This window comes from Leucoraja erinacea, chromosome 31, assembly GCF_028641065.1.
Source record: "Leucoraja erinacea ecotype New England chromosome 31, Leri_hhj_1, whole genome shotgun sequence".
Classification (NCBI taxonomy): Eukaryota; Metazoa; Chordata; class Chondrichthyes; order Rajiformes; family Rajidae; genus Leucoraja; species Leucoraja erinaceus.
In genome coordinates this window covers 456157-478335 of record NC_073407.1, presented here as the reverse complement: position 1 = coordinate 478335, position 22179 = coordinate 456157, and the positions used below count along the sequence as shown (strand labels likewise).

The following is a 22179-nucleotide window of genomic DNA, read 5'->3' as shown; positions in this document are numbered from 1 at the left end:
AGGACTTCTTCCTCCCAGCTCTCCCTCTGCATTCACCCGTTTCCTCCCTCTCTCTGCCCTTGGGAACTTCCCTCACCTCCCTGTCTCCTCCTCTCTCTGCCCATCACTCCTGCCACTCCCAGGGCCAACAAGATCATGGGGGACCCCTTCTCCCCTCCTCTCCAACAGACTGTTCCTTCCCCTCCCCCCCTCCCTCTCCTTCCCGCTTCCCGTTGCCTGCCTGTGAGAACTCCCTCCCTGAAAGGAGTTTCCTCCCCTCAGGCCATTAGGACTTTTCTAAACTCCTATCTTCACCCCTCCTCTAACTTTACTGAACCATTCTATTGTCTCCCCCCTTCTCTTTTTCTCTGTTTCTCTCCCCTTGTTTCTTCTTTTTTTTTCCACTCCTCACAAATATGTAATTACTGATTCTGTTCCCTTCTGTTTTGTAGTCTTTTTTCTGCACAATCTGCAGGCCTTGCCACTTTTCCTTTCACTGCACATCTCATAAGCGTCCTACTGACGAATAAACTTCCCTTCCCTTGACCTCCCTCTCTCTCTGCCTGAGTGGATAGGGCGAGGGATGGGGCCCTCCCCTCTCCCCTCTCCCCCTTAATATGATTCCCCCCTCTTGGCTCCTGTGTGTGGAGGGTTGATTAGTGTGTGTGACACCGCAGGCCTCACCCCCCACCCCCCCCACCCCCGCCCCATTCTGTTGCCCCCTCCCCCTCTCTCTCCTCTCTTCCTTGGTCCCTCTCTATTAAAACTCTCTGTTTGAATGCTCCTGTGTTTGTGTGTTATTACATCCCCTTCCGAAAAATCTATGCCTTCCACGATAAAATTTCCCCATATTCCTGTTGACATTTTCCCTCTCCAAAGTCCCCTTATCTGAAAATGTCATGCTGTATTTCTCGACATTCCTCCCTCTCCCAGTGCCTCCCCTATCAAAAGACTTTTGAATTTAAACTCTCTCCCCCTCTCGCTGATCCCCACCTCTGCCCCGCTCCCTTTTCCAGACGTCTCTCCTGATCTCCTCGCATTTCCCTCTCTCCCCCTCCTATTCTCAAAAGACTCCCCTCCCTTTCCCTCTCTTCTCCCGAGCTCTCGGTCGTTCTTTCCTCTGAACTTTCCTCCCTCTCGTCTATCTCTCTTCCCTCTCTTCTCTCTCTCTGCCCCCCCTCTCTCTCCCCCTCTCTCTCTCTCCTCTCTCTCTCTCTCTCCCCCTCTCTCTCTCTCTCCTCTCTCTCTCTCTCTCTCTCTCTCTCCTCTCTCCATCTCTCTCTCTCTCTCTCTCTCTCCCTCTCTCTCTCTCATTCTCCCTCTCTCCCTCTCTCCCTCCTCTCTCTCTCTCTCCCTCTCTCTCTCTCTCTCTCTCTCTCTCTCTCTCTCTGCCTCTCTCTCCCTTCTTTCTCTCTCTCTCACTCCCTCTTTCTCTTCTCTCTCCTCTATCTCCTCCTCCTCTCTCTCCCCTCACTGTCTCCACCCCCTCTCTCTCTCTCATTTGGTTCACTCTAACTCTCCTTCTCTCTCTCCCCCTATTGATCCCTCTCCGGTCAGGGTTTAAACCTTCCCCTCTTTCTCTGAATAGGGGTCGTTCTCCTCTCTCCTCCCCAACTGACACAGGGATCTATTTTCTGGGTTCCCCTCTCTGTTTTTGAAGGGCTCCCCCTCCCTGGAGGGTATCCTATCTTTTAAGGTGATTCCCGCTTGCAGTGCTCTTTTCTGGATCTATCTTTTCCCTCCCTCAGTGGGTACCTCCCTCTCCGCCCTCTCCCTCGTTTTCTCTTCTGTTTTCCTTTGGATACTCCTCCTCCCTTCTTTCTCTCTTGGACTTCCTCCTCCTCTCTCTCTCTCCTCTCTTTCCCTCCCTCCACTTTCCTCTCTCTTTCCCTCCACTTTTCCCCCTATCCCTCTCTCCCTCCTCGACCCCTCTCTCTTCTCTCTCTCTACCTCTCCCTCATCTCTCTCTCCTCCTCTCTCTCCCTCTCTCCCTCTCTCTCCTCTCCTCTCTCTCCCCCCTCTTCTCTGGCCCCTTTCTCTCTTTGCCCCCCTCTCTCTCTGCCCTTCTCTCGCCCCTGTTCCCTTCTCCCTCTATGCTGCTCGGTCTCTCTCTGCCTCCTCTCTACCCTCTCTCTCTCTCTGCCCCCCTCGTCTCTCTGCCTCTGCGATCTTTCTCTCTCTGCCTCTCATCTCTCTGCCCTCTCTAGCCATGCCTGCAAAGTTGGGGGCTAAGCGTGTGTGGCTAGGGTGAGGAATGAGGTAAAAAGAGTGAATGAATAATATTGATATATCAAGCGGGGTTTGTGTGTGTGTGTGTGTCAGACACCGCAGGCTACATCAACCCCCCCATCCCCCCCCCCCCCAAACTGTGCGTTGAGGGGACGGGACCCAACGTATCGCACGGTTAAAATTCTGATCTTGAATGTGGTCTGTTTTGGTGTGGTGTTTGTTTTGTTTATGATTACATCTTCACGTAAAATCTACGCAGTAAGCATAAAATATTTACATAATCCTGTTGACATTTATCCCGTCAAGTCCAAAGTCACCTTCTCTTAAAATGGCATGCTTTTATATCTCGACTTATTACTGAAAAATGTTTAAAAATATCAAAAGACCTTTGAATTTAAACAAGAAGCTCTCGCTGATGAGGTCACAATGGGTCTGCTCCCCCAATGCATCTGATTCCAACCCGTGGCCCTCACGGGAGGCATGGTCCTCCAACTCAAGCAGTTTCCCAAACGTACGATTCCAGCATTCCCTCAGCAATGGGCATTATAAAAAATCCAATTGCACTTCTTCTGCATGTTTGCAATAGCAATTCGCCCTCCCCCTCCTATGAGGTGAAAAAGTTCAGAATGTTCCTGTTGTCGCAACATTATATCGAAGTGTGGTGGAAGCTGGCAGGAATGATTTTAACATTAAAAATCTTGTGAAAGCAGAGGCAACAATAGCACACTCTTATAAGTACCCCCCTTGGTCAGATACTCCGCCACTTCAACCTGAACTTCCACTGTTATGCCGATGACACCCAGATCTACCCCCTACAACCCCACCCCCTCTCCCATATCAACTCCTGTTTGTCAGCTATAAAAACCTGGATGCAACATAACTTCCTCAAAACTCAACAGCGATAAGGACAGAATTCCTCCTCATAGGCTCCAAAGCCACACTCATCAAAATCAATAACCCCACTCTCACCATCGACGGCACCACTGTCACCCCATCTCCCCAGGCCCGCAACCTTGGCGTGATCTTTGATTCCACCCTCTCCCTTCAGCCTCACATCCGCCATGTCCTTCAAACCTCCTTCTTTCATCTCCGCAACATCGCCAAACTCAGACCTCTCTCGCACCTCCCGCTGCTGAAAAGACTCATCCATGCCTTCATCTCCTCCCCAGACTGGACTATTGCAACTCACTTCTCCTTGGCATCAGCTCCACCTACATCAACCGACTCCAACTGGTCCAGAACGCAGCCGCCCGACTCATCACCCACACCAAATCCTGGCATCACATCACTCCAGTCCTCAAACAACGTCACTGGCTTCCCATCTCCCCCCGGATCATCTACAAAATCCTGATCCTCACCTACAAGCCCTCCACCATCTGGACCCCCCATAACTCCCTGACCTCCTCTCCCCCTACCAACCCTCACGGTCCCTCAGATCCACATCAGCCGGTCTCCTCTCCATCCACAAGTCCAACCTCCGCAGTTTTGGGGACAGAGCCTTCTCAAGGGCAGCTCCCAGGCTCTGGATCTCCCTCCCCCAACTGATCCGCAATTCCGTGTCTCTCACCATCTTCCAGTCCTGCCTCGGGACCCATCTCTTCACTTCTGCCTATCCTTGGCCCCACGTCCCCCTCCCTTTTCACCTGTGCATTAATTGCCTCGTATTGTGTTTTGTATTGAATTCTGTCTTTACTTTGTGTACTAGTCATGTCTCTACTATTTATTTCATTCCCCTTACATGTTTTTACTCTACCTGCTAAATTTTTGTAAGGTGTCCTTGAGACTTTTGAAAGGCGCCCATAAATAAAATGTATTATTAATATAAACAAGATCAGCGTTTTAATAAATACTAGACTAAGGACCAGTTGGGTCCCATGTCCACAAGGGAGGGCTGGTCCCCCAACGCAATATACCACCTCTCCACCAATTCCAATATTGGTGGCCAGTGGGGGGGGGGGCTTTTCTGGAGGTGTTAGCATGGGGGTTGTGGGCCGCAGGGACTGGTTTCCAGAGGGCGAGTATTGTGGCCTGAATGGATTCTTGGGCTGGCAGCTCAGTCACTCAGGGCTGGTGGGCTAGCAGCTCAGTAACTCAGGGCTGTTGGGCTGGCAGCTCAGAAACTGCCAGAAATTCTGCCCAAAATAGGTGACAGACTCTGTGGGAGAGAAGGGGGAGAGGGTGGAGAATTAATTTTAGATATATTTCATATTTTTTCACAGCAATGAAGGAGGAAGTCTATTTCTGCGTGGATCTCAGGGGGAGCCAATGAAGGGGAAAAATACTGGTGTGGGTTCAATACTTACAGGGGAATACTTACTGATGGGCCGAAAGGACTCCCCTTGGGCTAGTACCGGTCTGATGGGCCAAATGGACTTTGAAAAATATCTGAGTGAAATCTCAGTGAAAGGCACTTTTTCTGGACTTTTCCTGGCCTGGCACGCCTTTTATGCGAAAATGCCTCTCCTGGGCTAATATACGGGCATTTTGGGCAAAAGGAACTGGTTTCTGGGCTAATAGGGGCCTTGTCTGCCCAAATGAGTGGTTTCAGCTAGGCCAAAGGTGGGCTGGCGGTTGACTCACTCACTCACAGCTAGTGGGCTGGTAGTCGACTCACGGGAAGTGGGCTGGCAGTTGACTCATGGCTGGTGGGCTAGCAGTTGACTCATGGCTGGTAGTCTCACACATACACACCCTCCATCACACACTCACACACCCTCCATTGCACACACACACACACTCCATCTCACACACAACATATATATGACAGTAAAACCCTCTTGAATCTACTGACGCGGCTGAGCACGGCTTCTCCACTTCTGGAGTAAGCGGGACTTCCGGAGTGAGCGGGACCTTTGGACCAAGCACAGTGCAGGGCCAACAGTCCAATCCATTCCATTCCATTCCAAGTCAAGCACCGTGAGTGCAGGACCAACAATCCAATCCATTCTATTTCAATTCAAGTCAAGCACATTGCGGGCTATCAAATCATTTATGGCAAGCACACTATGGGGTAACAAATCATTTATTGCAAGCACATTAAGGGTTAACAAATCAACATTTATTGCAAGCACATTGCTGGCAAACAAATCATTTATTACAAGCACACTGTAGACTCATAGTTCAGTGGACTAACTGTTCAGTTCACTCGCAGCATAGAATTACAGTTGTGGACTCTCACTCACAATCTTCCCGTGACTGACTCACATTCGGCATCCGGGGCTTTATACTTTATACCCCCTTCCCCCCCCCCACCCCCCCCACGGAAGGGGCGTTACCTTCAGCATGGTGATTGACAGGCGAGAGGACCAATCAACTGATCTAACGATTTTGTAAACGTTCATAAGTTTTATATTATTTCACCAATCGGAAAAACCTTGGGGTTGCTGGAGCGAAGGAGGACTGTGAGTAAGATGGCAAAAAAATCATAGCGATATAGTGTCGCGTTTTTTCTAAAATGTATCTGCAACATACGCCGGAAGTGGTCAAGACTAGACTTTTAGGATAATAAATACTACTAGACCAAGTGGGACCCGTTGGGCCCTGCCTCTCAATGCGCAGTTGCTGCGGCATCACACACACAGACTAACTACCCCTCACGCACATGCACTAACCCCCCCCTTGATATTATAGTAATATTCTTAATTAGCTCCTTTTCCCCCATCCCCCCGCTCTATCCACCCTCGCATATCACCCAACTGCGCAGGCGCGGCTAGAGAGGGAGGGGGAGCGGGGTACAGAGGAAGGGTGTTAGAGAGTGGAGGAGGGGCAGAGAGGAAGGGGGCAGAGAGGGCGAGGGGGCAGAGATTTTAGGGGACGGAGAGGATGGTGGGGCAGAGAGGGAGGAGGGAGTAGAGATGGAGGGTGGGTAGAGACGGAGGTAGAGAGAAAGAGGGGGGAGTAGTAGAGAGGGGGAAGGGGGGTAGAGAGGGGGTGGGATAGAGAGGTGGGGACTGGGGGTAGAGAGGGAAGGGGAAGGTTGCAGTGTGGGGAGGGGTAGAGAGGGACGGGGAGTGGGTTGGTTTTGAGGGGTAGGGGGGATATTTGCTGTTTTTTTGCGGTGAGTGTGTGAATTACCCTGGTGGGGGGGGTGTGTGGTCAGGGGCTGTTTGCTGCCTATTTGAGCCAGGGTAGCCTATGCTTCTCTGCGCAGTCTGCGGTGCGGAGTTAAAAGCGGCAAGGTCAGATCGTGGGTGAGGGAGCAGAGAGTGGGGGGGAGGGGTGTAGAGGGAAGGGGGGTAGGGTGGTAGGAGTGTGAATAACCCGGGGGGTGTGAATGTTACTCGAAGCCGGTGGGAAATTTGTGTGAGACGGCTCCGAGCCGTGCCCATTGGGGCGTCTCATAGTGAAAGTTGGTCATTTTAAATTTAACGTATTTTTAATGTTTTTAAACTTCTTACTTATTTTTATCAGTAAATACTACGGAGAAATAAAAGCATAAAATGTTCAGTTATGGTGATCTCTGCCCAGAGGGGGGAGGAATGTGAATCAGAATATGTGAAAGTGTTAATCGTTACCCGCATAGCGTTTTTGCGAAGATGTAAAGACAACCCAGATATACACATTACATATACACACCATACAAGATCTGTGTTTTAAAAAATATGCGATATGATGATAGATAGATAAGTATACACATATACTGCGGCAATTCCATGGAAAAACACAGGTTAAACAACAAAGTACAACGGCCTCTGCGAGCTTGGTTGGGAACCCGTGAATTCATCACGAGCATATGGGGTGGTGGAGTGTTCGAAAATGAAGTTGTTAATATCATTGAAGCCTTGACCTGGTGAATTCACATCAACGTCCAAAGACAGAACACTAACTCCTCTATTTCCTGAGGGGGTTTTGGGTAAGGATGTTCAGCATGCCGCCAATGGCTCTTACCAACTCCAATGGATACACCACAGAACACACTCCATGCGCACAAATCACAGAATGGGTTGCAAGCATTTTTGTCCTAATCTACAAAAAATCGCAGAGAATTGTAAATCTCTACTCGGGCAGAACATACAGAAACTTGAAAACAGGTTCAACAGCTTATTCGAACAGCTCATTTTCCGCTTATCAGACTATATCTGTGACAATAGATAATAGGTGCAGGAGTAGGCCATTCGGCCCTTCGAGCCAGCACCACCATTCAATGTGATCATGGCTGATCATCCCCAATCAGTACCCGTTCCTGCCTTCTCAAAATATCCCCTGACTCCGCTATTTTTAAGAGCAATATTTAGCTCTCTCTTGAAAGCATCCAGAGAACCTGCCTCCACCGCCCTCTGAGGCAGAGAATTCTACAGACTCACCACTCTCTGTGAGAAAAACGTGTTTCCACATCTCCGGTCTAAATGGCTTACTCCTTATTCTTAAACTGTGGCCCCTGGTTCTGGACTCCCCCAACATCGGGAACATGTTTCCTGCCCTCTAGTGTGCCAAAGCCCTTAACAATCTTATATGTTTCTATGTGATTCCCCTCTTAGCCTTCTAAACTCCACAGTTATACACAAGCCAAGCTGCTCCATTTCTCATTATATGACAGTTCCCGCCATCCCCGAAATTAACCTTGTAAACCTACGCTGCACTCCCTCAATAGCAAGAATGTCCTTCCTCAAATTCGGGGACCAAAACAGTACACAATACTCCAGGTGTGGTCTCACTAGGGCTTAATACACTGCAGAAGGACCTCTTTGCTCCTATCTTCGATTCCTCATGTTATAAGGCAAACGTGCCATTCGCGTTCTTCACTGCCTGCTGTACCTGCATGCTTACTTTCAAATACTGATGTACAAGGACTCCCAGATCACATTTATCCACATTAAACTTAATCTGCCATGCATCTGCCCACTCCCCACCCTGTCCAAGTCACCCTGCATTCTCATAGCATCCTCCTCACAGTTCACACTTGCGCCCAGCTTTGTGTCATCTGCAAATTTGCTAATGTGTACTTTAAATCCTTCATCCAATCATTGATGTATATTGTAAATAGCTGCGATCCTCAGCACCGAGCCTTGCGGTACCCACTAGTCACTGCCCGCCATTCTGATCCCTATTCTTTGTTTCCTGTCTGTCACCACTACTCTATCCATGTCAGCACTCTACCCCCAATCCCATGTGCCCTAATTGTGTCCACTAATCTCACTGCCCAATATCATATAAAATATTTGCTGCGCCTTGTTGACTGTGCCCACGATATCAGTCATCATCAAGGAACGCGGATGGGCACATTTTTGAGGAAGCTGGTCTGTGGTAAAGCTGCCAATACTGTCTGTACTAAGAGACAGTCCTTTATGTGAGATGGGTCGGGAAGACAAGCGGATCAAGTTGCTTTTGACTGTTGCTACTGGGGTAATAGAATGCGCCGGCTTTGCAGGTGTGCTCTACGGCTGGCCTTCCCTGGTCTTCGTGCTGAAGAAGGAAGACTACTTCGCTGACCTGTGCAACTCCAGCGACCCTGGGCCGAGGAATGTCACCGGTGAGTGTCCACAGTTGGGGGATGGTGCAGAGGAGAGCGAAGATCAGTGGCCAAGGGACGGAGGAAAATGTTTTCCCTCAACACCATGAAGAGTGAAGATATGGGGGACGCTCTCTCCCTCTATGTATCTCTTCCTCCCTACATCTTCGACCTGTCTGTGGCCCCTCTGCGTCCCTCACCCTTCTTCCTCACTCTTCTCACGCTCCCACCCTGCCTTATACACCCTGTCAGATTCTCTCTGAACCGTTTCCCCCTCCCCCACCTCTCTCCATCCCGCCTATTGTTTCTTTCTCGCTCTCTCGTTTCTCACCCACTGTCGCTAAACTCTCTATACACCTCTATCCGTCGTTATCTATGAAACTCACCTCTCTCCCCTTCGCTATTTCATCCTCCCCCGTCACCCTCTCACCCCCTATCTCTCCGCTCTCCATCTCACTTCTTCCTCCCCCTCTCTCTCACTATCCTGTGTCTCCATTTTCTCAATCCCCATGACCATCTGCTTCCTCCCTATAGACCTTTTCCTCTCCCCAACCTCTCCTTCCGCCCTCTCTCTCGTTCCCCTCCGCTGCTCCCTCTCCCATCCACTCTCTCTCACCATTTAATCTCTCTCCCCTTTACCCGTCACTTCTCTGTCATACTGTCTCTCATTCACGCCTCTGCCTCTCGCTGTTCCTCCCCATCACTCTTCCTTTGCCTTTCCTCGCTACCTTTCTCTCTCTCTCCCCCACCCTATCTATGTACATATCTATTAAAGTCTGAAGAAGGGTCTCAATCCGAAACGTCGCCCATTCCTTCTCTCCTTAAATGCTGCCTCACCCGCTGTTGCTCCAGCTATCTATCTATCTATCTATCTATCTATCTATCTATCTATCTATCTATCTATCTATCTATCTATCTATTCTATCTATCTATCCATCTATCTGAGAGAATGGAACAGCTGGGCTTGTATACTCTGAAATTTAGAAGGATGAGACGGGATCATTGAAACGTATAAGATTATTAAGGGTTTGGTCATGCTAGAGGCAGGAAACATGTCCCCGATGTTGTGAGAGTCCAGAACCAGGGACAACAGTTTAAGAATAAGCCATTTAGAACAGAGATGAGGAAACACTTTTTCACACAGAAAGTTGTGAGTCTGTGGAATTCTCTGCCTCAGTGGTGGCCAGTTCTCTGGATACTTTCAAGTGAGCTATATGTGTCACAATCTGCCCTCTCCTCATTCACATCCACTTCACCTCCCAGTACTTTTTCACCGGTCCCTCCTTCTCCTCACTTGCCTGCCTGCCACTCCCCTCTCATCAGCCCAACTCTCCTCACCTGTTGCAATCAGTTGCCTCTGATCACCAATTAACCCGGTATATAGACTCTCCTCACCGTTCACACAGTGCCAGATTGTTCTCAGCATTCATGCAAGACTCTCCAGCGACTTCTCAACTTCCTGCCTGGCTGCGACTATCCTTTCGTCTGTCCCTTGTTGGTTTGTTTGCATCGTGTGTTGGATCTCCTGGTTACCGGACTTTCTGCTATCTTGACTACGTCTCCTGCCTGCCCTTCTTCGGAACCCCTGCTCAATCCTGAGCCTCTGTATGAGTACGGTGTACCCATTCCTGTGTTACCACTCTGTGTTACAGTTTCGTAATAAAGTTCATTACCAACTATACCTGCCTGATTCTGTGCTATACCCGTTACAATATGGAACTCTTAAAGATAGCAGAGTCAATGGGATATGGGGAGAAGGCAGGAACGGGATACTGATTGTGGATGTTCAGCCATGATCACATTGAATGGCGGTGCTGGCTTGAAGGGCCGAATGGCCTACTCCTGCACCTATTGTCAGTCTGTCTGTCTAACTGTCCCTCTCTATATCTATCTCTCTGTCTACTCCAGTCTCACCTACCTGCGTTTGGGCAATACTCTTGTAAACCTGACGTGTATCTGTCTAAATGTTCCCAAAACGTTACGATAATACTGTCTCAAATACCTGCTCTGGCGGTTCGTTCCATACATCAAGCACACTTTGTGTAAAAATGCTATCCCACTGATTCCTATTAAATATTTCTCCCTCACCTTAAACCTATGCCCTCTGGTTCTGGATTCCATCCCCACTCTAGGCAAGAGATGCTGTGCGTCTATCCGATCAATTCCTCTCATAAATTGGTATATCTCTTTTACATTACTCCTCCTCCCGTGCTCCAAAGAATGGGATCCTTGCTTGCTCAAACTCTACCTATAGCGCAGGGCCTCGAGTCTTGGCACCATGATCTTAAATCTTCTCTGCACCCTTTCCAGCTTTGCAACATTCTTCCTATAACATGGTGCCCAAAACTGTACACAATACTCTAAAATGCGGCCTCATCAACGTCTCCATACAACTGCAATTTTGACTTCTCAATTCTATACTCAATGTTGTAACTAATGAAGGCCACTTTGCCAAAAACTTTTTTAACCACCCAATCTACATATGATGCCACACTCAAGGAAAAATACACCTGCCTTAATCATCTGCTCTACAACACTCCCCCAACAAGAAGCTGGTCAAACTGGTTTTAAACGAGCTAGCTGTGTAGGTTCTGCCCATGTTATTGCTGCCAACATGCAAACCTCACCCTTCTCTGTATTAAGTTCTATCAGCCATTCCTCAGCCCCCTTACCTGTATATTTTGACCACCATCTCAGTATCTACAATACCACCCACACTCTGTTGTCATCTGCAAGCTTGTTAATCATGCCGTGTATGTTATCATCCAAATCATTGATATAGATCGATCTCAAACAGCAAGAGGCCCAGCACCTAACATCGAGGCACACCATTAGTCCAGAGGTTTCCAGTCTGAAAAGCAACCTTTCCACCATCACCCTCTGCTTCCTTCCATCAAGCTAATTTTCTATCCACTCAAGTTATGTCCTTGAATCACATGAGATCTAACCTTCCAGAGCAGTCGACCATACGGAACGTTGTCAAATGCCTTGGTAAAATCCATGAATACTATGTGTACAGCTCTGTCTTCATCGACCTTTATGGTCACGACCTCAAAAAACGTAGTCAGATTGGTGAAAACCCATATCCATCTCAGTTGCTCACTCCCCCCGTCTCCCTCCCTTAGTTGGATGCGTTCAGCAGGACGAGCGCTTTGCTCTCATCTTCACCATTGGCGATTTTGTCCTGAACTTCGGGACTGTGGCCAGCGGCTTCCTGCTCGACTCTTACGGCATCTTGGCGACCCGTTTCCTGGGCATGTAAGTCCATCGAGTGTGGCGCGAAGGGTGGTGCTTGCGTGGCGGGCAGAGGCAGCGGGAGATGAGCGGGCTCTATCTCTACAATCCTCCTTAGGACGCGAGGGCCTGAACTACAGAATGTGGTTGGGCTGCCAAGGCCCTTATTCCTTCCACGGAAGGAGGCTGAGGTATAGCCTTATGTATGTGTACAACATTATGATTGGAGTGTTTAGGGTAAACGCAGTCTTTGTTTCCAGGTTTAGGTTTATGGTTGTCACCTAGTTTATGTAGCGACTGATCAGAAACCTGATAACGGAGGTGAAGCTGCTCGTGATTCTGATGATGCACGATTATCAGCTACTGTACCTGTTACAAGACAGAGGTGGGGAGAATAATAAGTGACCGGGTTAGGGGAGGACTTTGCTAATAATAAATACTTTATTGATCCCCTCAGAGAAATTCAGATGTCCAGAAGCTCCCAACCAACAAACCCACAGATTCAAAACGAACGCAGACAGAAAGTACATAGAATACACTGTGGACACTACCTGAGAGCAATAAATACTTATAGACCAATAATTAACAATTAAAAATAAAAAATTGCAAAAATGCATCCCCCTACAGCCTAGCGGTTCGAATTATAAAATCTAATGGCTGCAGCGGTGAAGGATCTCCTGAACTGCTCCGTTCTACAGGGCAGGGAGAGGAGCCGGTTGTTGTTCCAAGTGCTCTTTTGACTCCAGAATTACATAGAAACATAGAAATTAGGTGCAGGAGTAGGCCATTCGGCCCTTCGAGCCTGCACCGCCATTTCAATATGATCATGGCTGATCATCCAACTCAGTATCCCGTACCTGCCTTCTCTCCATACCCCCTGATCCCCTTAGCCACAAGGGCCACATCTAACTCCCTCTTAAATATAGCCAATGAACTGGCCTCAACTACCCTCTGTGGCAGAGAGTCCAGAGATTCACCACTCTCTGCGTGAAAAAAGTTCTTCTCATCTCGGTTTTAAAGTATTTCCCCCTTTATCCTTAAGCTGTGACCCCTTGTCCTGGACTTCCCTAACATCGGGAGCCATCTTCCTGCATCTAGCCTGTCCAACCCCTTAAGAATTTTGTAAGTTTCTATAAGATCCCCTCTCAATCTCCTAAATTCTAGAGAGTATAAACCAAGTCTATCCAGTCTTTCTTCATAAGACAGTCCTGACATCCCAGGAATCAGTCTGGTGAACCTTCTCTGCACTCCCTCTATGGCAATAAATGTCCTTCCTCAGATTTGGAGACCAAAACTGTACGCAATACTCCAGGTGTGGTCTCACCAAGACCCTGTACAAAACTGCAGTAGAACCTCTCTGCTCCTATACTCAAATCCTTTTGCAATGAAAGCTAAGATACCATTCGCTTTCTTTACTGCCTGCTGCACCTGCATGCCTACCTTCAATGACTGGTGTACCATGACACCCAGGTCTCGCTGCATCTCCCCTTTCCCAATCGGCCACCATTTAGATAATAGTCTGCTTTCCTGTTTTTTTTGCCACCAAATTGATAACCTCACATTTATCCACATTATACTGCATCTGCCAAACATTTGCCCACTCACCCAGCCTATCCAAGTCACCCTGCAGTCTCCTAGCATCCTCCTCCCAGCTAACACTGCCCCCCAGCTTAGTGTCATCTGCAAACTTGGACATATTGCCTTCAATTCCCTCATCCAGATCATTAATATATATTGTAAATAGCTGGGGTCCCAGTACTGAGCCTTGGGGTACCCCACTAGTCACTGCCTGCCATTGTGAAAAGGACCCGTTTACTCCTACTCTTTGCTTCCTGTTTGCCAGCCAGTTCTCTATCCACATCAATACTTAACCCCCAATGCCTTGTGCTTTAAGTTTGTATACTAATCTCTTATGTGGGACCTTGTCGAAAGCCTTCTGGAAGTCCAGTTACACCACATCCACTGGTTCTCCCCTATCCACGCTACTAGTTACATCCTCGAAAAATTCTATAAGATTCGTCAGACATGATTTACCTTTCGTAAATCCATGCTGACTTTGTCCAATGATTTCACCACTTTCCAAATGTGCTGCTATCCCATCTTTAATAACTGACTAGCAGTTTCCCCACTACCGATGTTAGACTAACTGGTCTGTAATTCCCCATTTTCTCTCTCCCTCCCTTCTTAAAAAGTGGGGGGGATGCCCAGGGTTTTTCAGGATGACCTGCACCTTGGGCCTAATACGCCTCTCAAGCACATCCATCCCAGAGTCCACTCTCCCCTCCAGCACTGAGCTAGCTCGTTTAACCAGTTTGACCAGCTTCTTGTTGTTTTTTGCACTAACGCTGTTGCCCCAGCAGACAACAGCGTAGAAAATAACACTTGCAACCACAGCGTTGTAAAACATGTGCAGCATGTCATTACACACATTGAAGGATTTGAGCCTTCTGAGGAAAAAGAGTCTGCTCTGGCCTTTTTTGTAGAGGGAGTCAGAGTTGACAGACCAGTCCAGTTTGTTATCAAGGTGCACTCCAAGGTATTTATATGTCTGCACCATCTCAATGTCAGCCCCAGCAGCGTTGACCGGCTGAAGGGGAGCTTGGACCTGCCAAAGTTAACCACCATCTCTTTAGTCTTAGTTGTGTTCAGGATGAGACAGTTTCTCTTCACTCCAGCACAAAGGAACTGGTCAAGTTCCTGTATTCCTCCTCCTGCCCGTTCCCTTACACATGCCACAATCGCTGTATCATCTGAATATTTCTGTACGTGGCATGTGTCAGACTTATAGTTAAAGTCTGCTGTTACAGGGTGAAGGGGAACGGGGCCAGAACCGTTCCCTGTGGGGCACCAACATTGCACACCACTGTGCCAAAGACACTGTCCCCCAGCTTGACAAACTGTGGTCGACCCGTCAGGTAGTCATATATCCAGGAGATAAATGTGGAATCCACCCCCATCTTCTTAAGCTTGTCATTCAGAATCAGGGGTTGGATGGTGTTGAACGCACTTGAGAAGTCGAAGAACATAATCCTCATATAGCCACCGGGTTTGTCCAAAAAGGAGTAGATCCGGTGCAGCATGTAGAGGACTGCGTCATCCACCCCAATGTTCTCCTGGTATGCAAACTGTAGTGGGTCGAGTGCGTGCTGGACTTGTGGTCTCAGGAGACGAATGAGTAGCCGCTCCATTGTTTTCATGATATGGGATGTAAGGGCCACCGGTCTGTAGTCGTTGATCTCGGTCGGCCGCTAATGTTGGCTGCTGTCTCAAATTCTGCTCTGTGTCATTGACTGGGCTACACAGTTTCACAATTATGAACTAGTAGGCAGTCTCAGGTGATAGGGGAAAGACCTAACAGGAAAATTAAGGCAGATTGGTCCACACAGAGGGTGGCGAGTGTATGGAACGAGATGCCAGAGGAAGTGGTTGAGGCAGATACTATTATAGCATTTAAAAGACAATTGAGGGATGTGGACAATTGGGACTCCCTTCAACGGGGTATTTTGGTTGGGCAGATTGACCTGTGCAAACCTGTGACCAGAAATGGACCATATGCGGGAAATTGGGAGTAGGTCACATGGTCATGATGGACAGAATGGGCCGAAGGGCCTGTTTTCGTGCTTCACAACTGGGTGATTCTATGAGCACACAATATACGGTTCTAATTACATGGAAATCACAGATTTAAAAACAACTGCAAGGCCCCCCGCGAGATCGGTTGGGAACCTGGGAATTCATCGCGAGCATATGGGATGGTGGAGTGTTGGAAAATCAACGTGTTAATAACATTGTCAACTTGCCCAACTGCATTCACATTGACGCCCAGATACAGCCCACCCCAACACCTCTATTTCATAACGAGATTTCGGTTAAAGATGTTCAACATGTCTCCAACGGCTATTACCAACTCGAGCAGATACACCACAAAAAGCATGCAATGGGCACTACTCATAGATCGGCTTGCGAGCAATTTTCCCTCAAATCGCAAAATAACGCAGAGAATTGTGGATGTAGCTCAATACATTACACATAGCAGATGCGCCACCACTGATTCTATCTGCACCTCACACTGCCTCAGTTAAAGATTTAAAACAAATAAGGACCACTCACAACATAGTTCTTCCCTGTGTTCCCCTCGGGCAGAATATACAGAAACATTACAGCACATACCGCCAGGGAGGGCAACAGCTTCTTCCCCGCTTATCAGACTTCTAAACAGTTCTCCCATGATACGATGACGAATATATTCCCATTTTTCGAACCAACCTCGTTGTGCCCCGTGCACCCATCTCATTTGCTCTTTAGGTTTAAGTTGAGACTTATTTTGGTCACGTGTACCAAATTAATTATTTGATTATGGTGAGTTCTCTAGACAGTATAAAGTGTAGATGCAACAATAGTGAGAATTCTGATCTGTTTCATGGATTGGGCAACATCTTCAACTCTATAATTTCCTGCTTTCTTGGCCAGAGCTCATCCCAAACTAAGTTGCGATGTAACCTGGCAATATATTGTCAACGTTTGTAACAGTCACGGGAGACATGCTGAATGTACCCAGTCTCTTCAGGATGTTGTGCCTTGATCTGCCTACTTGGCTGGTGCATCAACGTGCTTGGTCCAGGACAGAGTCTTGGCAATATCTCGCCACGTTCTCAACTATTTCCACTTCTTCACCACTCATACTAATTATGGAGTTCTGTCGGTACTGAAACCGCGTCCCTGCTGGGAATATCCTCTGTAGCTGCAGCACCACATTCTGAAATGTATATATTTCCTCTATTACACCTCCTTTTATATTGATGCATGGTAGAATTTGCCGAGATAACGCACATAACTAAGATTTCCACTGTACCTCGGTACGCGTGATTAAAAATACACCAATACCAATAAATGGGGCCATGCTCAACACAGCCAGCGTGGGCCGAGCAGCCTGTTCTCGTCCTGTACTGTGCGTTTTTAAAGGCAAATTTGTTATCGGTCTGTTCCGAATGTCCTGCCCTTGGGAATGGGAAGGTGGAAGTCTAGATCTTTTGCATAGGATGCGATGGTGGCGAATGGGATGGGAGGAGGGAAGTTTGTGGTTGTTTAATGCCAGGATTTGCATCTTCACAGATTCCTGTATACGACAGGCACGCTCATGATCGCTTTCTCCTCCACGGGTAAGTTAATCTCTCAGTTGGCTGCTTGTGTATGTGTGTGTTTTTGTGTGTGTGTGTCTCTCTCTCTCGCTCTCTCTCCCCCCCGTATAGGCTTCATAGCATTAAGCCTGGGGTCTTGAGATCTAGGGGGGCCTCACAGAGCCGGATTTATCACTAGGCTTCATAGGCTGAAGTTTAGGGCCTCAAAATCTAGGGCACCTCCGGCCAAGGCAGGACACCTGCCGTTCAACTCTGGTCGGGCCCCCTCTCTATCTATCTCTCTCTCTGTCACCATCCGTTTCCGTGTCCGGGCCACCGGGTCTCCGCTCTCCGCTCGCTTCTCATCCGCCGGCACGGCAGGACGCCTTGCACATGCGCACTGCTACAGCCAGCAATCCTCCCTCCTGCACATGCGCAAACCACGGCCAGCACATCATCGGTCGCCCTGCGCATGCGCATTGCCACGGCAACTGGTCGGCGCTGGGCACTTTCTCCCTCCCTTTGCATTGTGGGAGATCTGGCCGCCATTGCTGAACGGTCGCCGCCTCGCCGCGACTGCTGAAAACCAACGCAGAATCACTCCCTGACCCTGGATTAGGAGTAACTCCCTGGAGTAACTCTTGCTTCTGGTTTCCTGGTCCTCCATAAATATTCTAAATGGAATTTAAACTGGAGGTGGTGGAGGACTGAACAATAACAGCCTATTGCATTTTATCTGTTTATATATTGTGTATATATATGGTCTATGGTATATAAACACACTGAACTTTTATCTCCTGTTCTGTATTATGTTTACATATTCTGTTGTGCTGCAGCAAGCAAGAATTTCATTGCCCCATCTGGGACACATGACAATAAAACTCTCTTGACTCTTGACTTGGAATTAAGAAAAAAAGGGTTCTTGGGGGAAAAAAGAGCTACTTTAAATTTATTTGCGTCTGGTTGGGTAACTATGGTAGGGTGAAGACTATTCCATGCTTTAATTATGCGGGGGAACTCCGTGGAGCAGCCAGCAACTCTGGATAGAAGAAATTGGGTGACGTTTCGGGTAGAGACCCTTCTTTAGACTCCCTCTGGCTTTTGTGTTTTCAGTTTAATTTAAAGATACAGTGCGGAAACAGGCCCTTCGGCCCACCGAGTCCATGTTGACCACCGATCACCCGTACACTAGTTCTATCCCACACATTAGCGGAGTAAATCAAGAGTCAAGAGTGTTTTATTCTCTCACGTCCCAGTTAGAACAATGAAATCCTTACTTGCAGCAGCACAACAGAATATGTAAACATAGTACTCTGTAAACAATGTTATAAATGAGAAAACAAAATGGTCTTTATTTATATATGAATATATAACTATCTTCTATCTTCTGAATGACACTGACAAATGTCTACAGCACTGTGAGTACCCTTAATTTGGTTTGAAAATGAAACATTGGTTCGAGTAAAAAAGCACTGCTGCCTGCAATGGTTGTTTTGAGTGAAGTAAAAACCATAGAACATATAACTTAGTGTGCAGGATGTCCCATTCTGCCCTTCGAAGCCTGCACCGGCCATTCCATGCAATGATCATTGGGCTTGATCCTCAATGTGCCAACTCTTCAGTATCATGCCCCCGTAACCATTCCATCCCCTCTCCATAATCATAAAACCACCACCCCCTGTCCCCTTAGCCAACAAGGGGCCCACGATCTAACTCCGTCTTAAATAGTAGCCCATGAACTGGCCCTCCACTACCCGTCTGTTGGCAAGAGATTTCCCCAAGATCTCCCCCCCCTTCCCCCCTCTCCTTCTCGCTCCTCCTCCCCTCCTCTTCTCTCCTCTCCCCTCCCTCTCCCTCTCCTCCCTCTTCCCCCCTCTCCTCTCCCCTCTCTCTCTCCCCCCCCTCCTCTCCCCCTCTCCTCTCCTCCCCTCTCCCTCTCCCCTCCTCCCCTCTCCCCCTTCCTCTCCCTCTCCTCTCCTCCTCCCCTCTCCTCTCTCTCCCTCCCTCTCTCCTCCCCTCCCTCTGCTTCTCTCTCCGTCCCTATCTCCTTCCCCCTCTCTCTTTCCCTCTCTCCCCTCCTTCTCTCCCTCTCCTCTCTCTCTCTCCTCCCTCCTTGCCCCTCTCCCTCCCCCTCTCCTCTCCTCTCCCTCCCCTCCCCCCCCCTCCATCTCTCCTCTCCTCTCCCTCCCCTCTCCTCTCCTCTCCTCCCTCCATCCCCTCTCCTCCCTCCTCTCCTCTCCTCTCCTCTCTCCTCCTCTCCTCTCTTCTTTCCTCCCTCTCCCTCTCCCCTCCTCTCTCTTTCTCCCCTCCCCCTCTCCCTCCTCCTCTCCTCCTCTCTCCCTCTCCTCTCCCTCCCTCTTCCTCTCCCCTCCCCTCTCTTTCTCCTCTTCTCCCTCTCCCTCTCCTCTCCTCTCCTCTCCTCTCCTCTTCTCTCCTCTCCTCCCGTCACCTCTCCTCTCCTCTCCTCTCCTCCCTATTAATTCCTCTCCTCTCCTCCCCTCTTTTTTCCTCTCCTCCTCCTCTTCATTCCTCTCCTCTCCTCTCCTCTCCTCTCCTCTCCTCTCCTCTCCTCCCCTCTCCTCTCCTCTCTCTGCTCTCCCCTCCTCTCCTCTCCCCTCTCCTCCCCTCCCCTCTCCTCTCCTCTCCTCTCTCTCCCTCCTCTCCTCCTCCCTCTCTTCCTCTCCTCTCCTCTCTCCTCCCCTCTCTCTCTCTCCTCTCCTCCTCCCCCTCCTCTCCAACTCCTTCCCCTCTCCTCTCTTCCCTCTTCTCCTGCCTCCTCCCCTCTCCCCCCATCTCTCCTCCCCTCCCCGTCTCTCTCCTCCTCTCCTCTCTCTCCCCTCCTCTCCTCCCTCTCCTCTCCCTCCCTCTCCCTCTCCTCTCCCCCCCTCCCCTCTCCTCTCCTTCCTCTCCTCTCCCTCCTCTCCTTCTCTCCCCTCCTCCCCCTCTCCTCTCTCTCTCCTCCCTCTTCCCTCCTCTCCTCTCCTAACTCCTCTCCTCCCGATTCCTCTCCTCCTCTCTCCTCCCTCTCCTCCCTTCCCTCTCCCCTCCTCTCCCCCCCTCCCCCTCCCTCTCCCCTCTCCCCCCTCCTCTTCCTCCCTCCTTTCCCTCTCCTCTCCCTCTGTCCTCTCCTCTCCTCTTCTCCCCCCTCCCTCTCTCTCTCCTCTCCTCTCCTCTACTCTCCTCTCCTCCCCTCTTCATTCCTCTCCATCCCTCCCCTCCGCTCCCCTCTCCTCCCCTCTCCACTCATATCCTCTCCACCCCTCTCCGCTCCTCTCCATTCCTCCCCTCCCTCTCCTCTCTTCCCCTCCCCTCTGCATTCCTCCCCACTCCTCTCCTCTCCTCTCCACTCCTCTCCTCCCCTCTCCTCACTCCCCTCCCCTCTCCTCTCCTCTCCCCCTCTCATCCCATCTCCCTCCCTCTCCTCTCCTCTCCTCTCTCCTCTCCTCTCCTCTTTCTCTCCTCTCCTCTCCTCTCCCTCTCCCTCCCTCTCCTCCTCCTCTCCCTCCCCTCTCCTTCCCTCCTCCTCCCCTCTCCCCCCCCTTTTTCTCCACTCCTTCTTCTCCCCTTCCTCTCCTCTCTTCCCTCTCCTCTCCTTCCTCTCCTCTCCCTCTCCTCTCTCTCCTCCCTCTCCTCTCCTCCCCTCTCTCCTCTCCTCCCCTCTCCCTCTCCTCTTTCTCTCCATCTCTCTTTCTCTTTCTCTCTCTCTTTCATTCTCCCTCTCCCTCTCTTTCTCTTTCTCTCTATCTCTCTCTCTTCCTCTCTATATTTCTCTCCCTCTCTCTCCCCCCCCCCCTCTCTCCCCCTCTTCTCCCTCCCTCTCCCTCTCCTCTTCCTCTCCTCTCCTGATCCTCTCCTTCTCCTCTCCTCTCTCCCTCTCTCCCTCTCCTTCTCCTCTCTCCTTCCCTCTCCTCCCTCCCCTCTCTCTCTCTTCTTTTTTCTTCCTCCTCTCTCCTCTCCCCCATCTCTCTCTTTTTCCTCTCCTCTCCTCTCTTCCCTCTCCCTCTTCCCTCTCCTCTCCTTCTCTTTCCTCCTCCTCTCTCCTCCCTCTCTCTCTCCCTCCTCCCTCTCTCTTTCTCCTTCTCCTCTCCCCTCTCTTCGCCTCTTCCTCTCCCCTTTCTCCTCTCCTCCTTCCTCCTCCTCTTCTCCTCTCCCCTCCTCTCCTCTCCCCCCCTCTCCTCCCCTCTTCCCTCCCCTCCTCTCCCTCTCCCTCTTTTCCTCTCTCTCCCTCCTCCTCTCCTCTTCCCCTCCTTCTCTCTCCTCTCCCTCTCCTCCCCTCTCCCTTCCTTCCTTCCCCTCCCTCTCTCCTCTCCCTCTCTCTCTCCTTTCTTCTCCTCTCTCCCCTTCCCTCTCCTCCTCTCCTCTCCTCTTCCCTCCTCTTCTGCCTTCTCCTTTCCCCTCTCTCTCCCTCCTCCTCTCTTCTCTCTCCTCCTACCTCTTCTTCCTTCCCCCTCTCTCTCCTCTCCTCTCTCCTCTCCTCTTCTCCTCTCGAATTCCTCTCCTCTTCCCTCCCCTCCTCCTCCCCTCCTCTTCTCTCCTCCTCCTCCCTCTCCTCCCCTCCTCTCTCCCTCCCCTCCCCTCTCCTCTCTCTCCCTCCCCTTTCTCTCCCCTCCTCCCCCCTCTCTCTCCCCCTTCTCTCCCTCTCCCTCTCCCCCTCCTCTCTCTCTCTCCTCTCCTCTCCTCTCCTCCCATCTTCATTCCTCTCCTCTCCTCTCCTCTTCTCTCCTCTCCTCCCCTCTCTCATCTCCTCTCCCTCCCCTCTCCTCTACTCTGCCTCTCCTCTCCTCTCCTCTCTACTCCTCTCCACTCCCCCTCTCTTCCCCCCTCCCCTCCTCTCTTCTCCTCTCTTCCACTCACTCCCCTTCCTTCTGTCTCCCACTCCCCTCTCTCTCCCTCCTCTCTTCATCCCTGCTCGCTTCTCTTCTGAAAATGAAGGAGAAAACCCTCCTTCTCATTGAGGTCCCTCTCTCTCTCTCCTCTCCCCCTCCCTCCTCTCTCCTCCCTCCCCTCTTTACTCTTCTCTCCTTCTCCTCTCTCCTCCCTCCTCTCCTCCCTCTCGCCGTCTCTTTCCCCTCTCCTCCTCCCCCTCTCTCTTCTCTTTTTCCTCCTCTTGTCCCTCTCTTTTCCCTCTCCTCTCTCCTCTCTCCTCCCTCCCTCTTTCTCGTCCTCGCCTCT

At 50.0% G+C, this 22179-nt stretch overlaps 1 protein-coding gene across 1 annotated transcript in view; it reads left to right on the top strand.

Moving 5' to 3' along the window:
• The first annotated feature begins 14618 nt into the window (after positions 1 to 14618).
• LOC129711814 (equilibrative nucleobase transporter 1-like) overlaps positions 14619 to 22179 on the top strand; it is a 47018-nt gene continuing 39457 nt past the window's right edge. Inside the window, exon 1 of the mRNA XM_055659748.1 lies at positions 14619 to 17049. Within this exon, the coding sequence (XP_055515723.1) occupies positions 16979 to 17049 (71 nt within the window). The 5' untranslated portion in view covers positions 14619 to 16978. The remainder of the gene's footprint in view (positions 17050 to 22179) is intronic.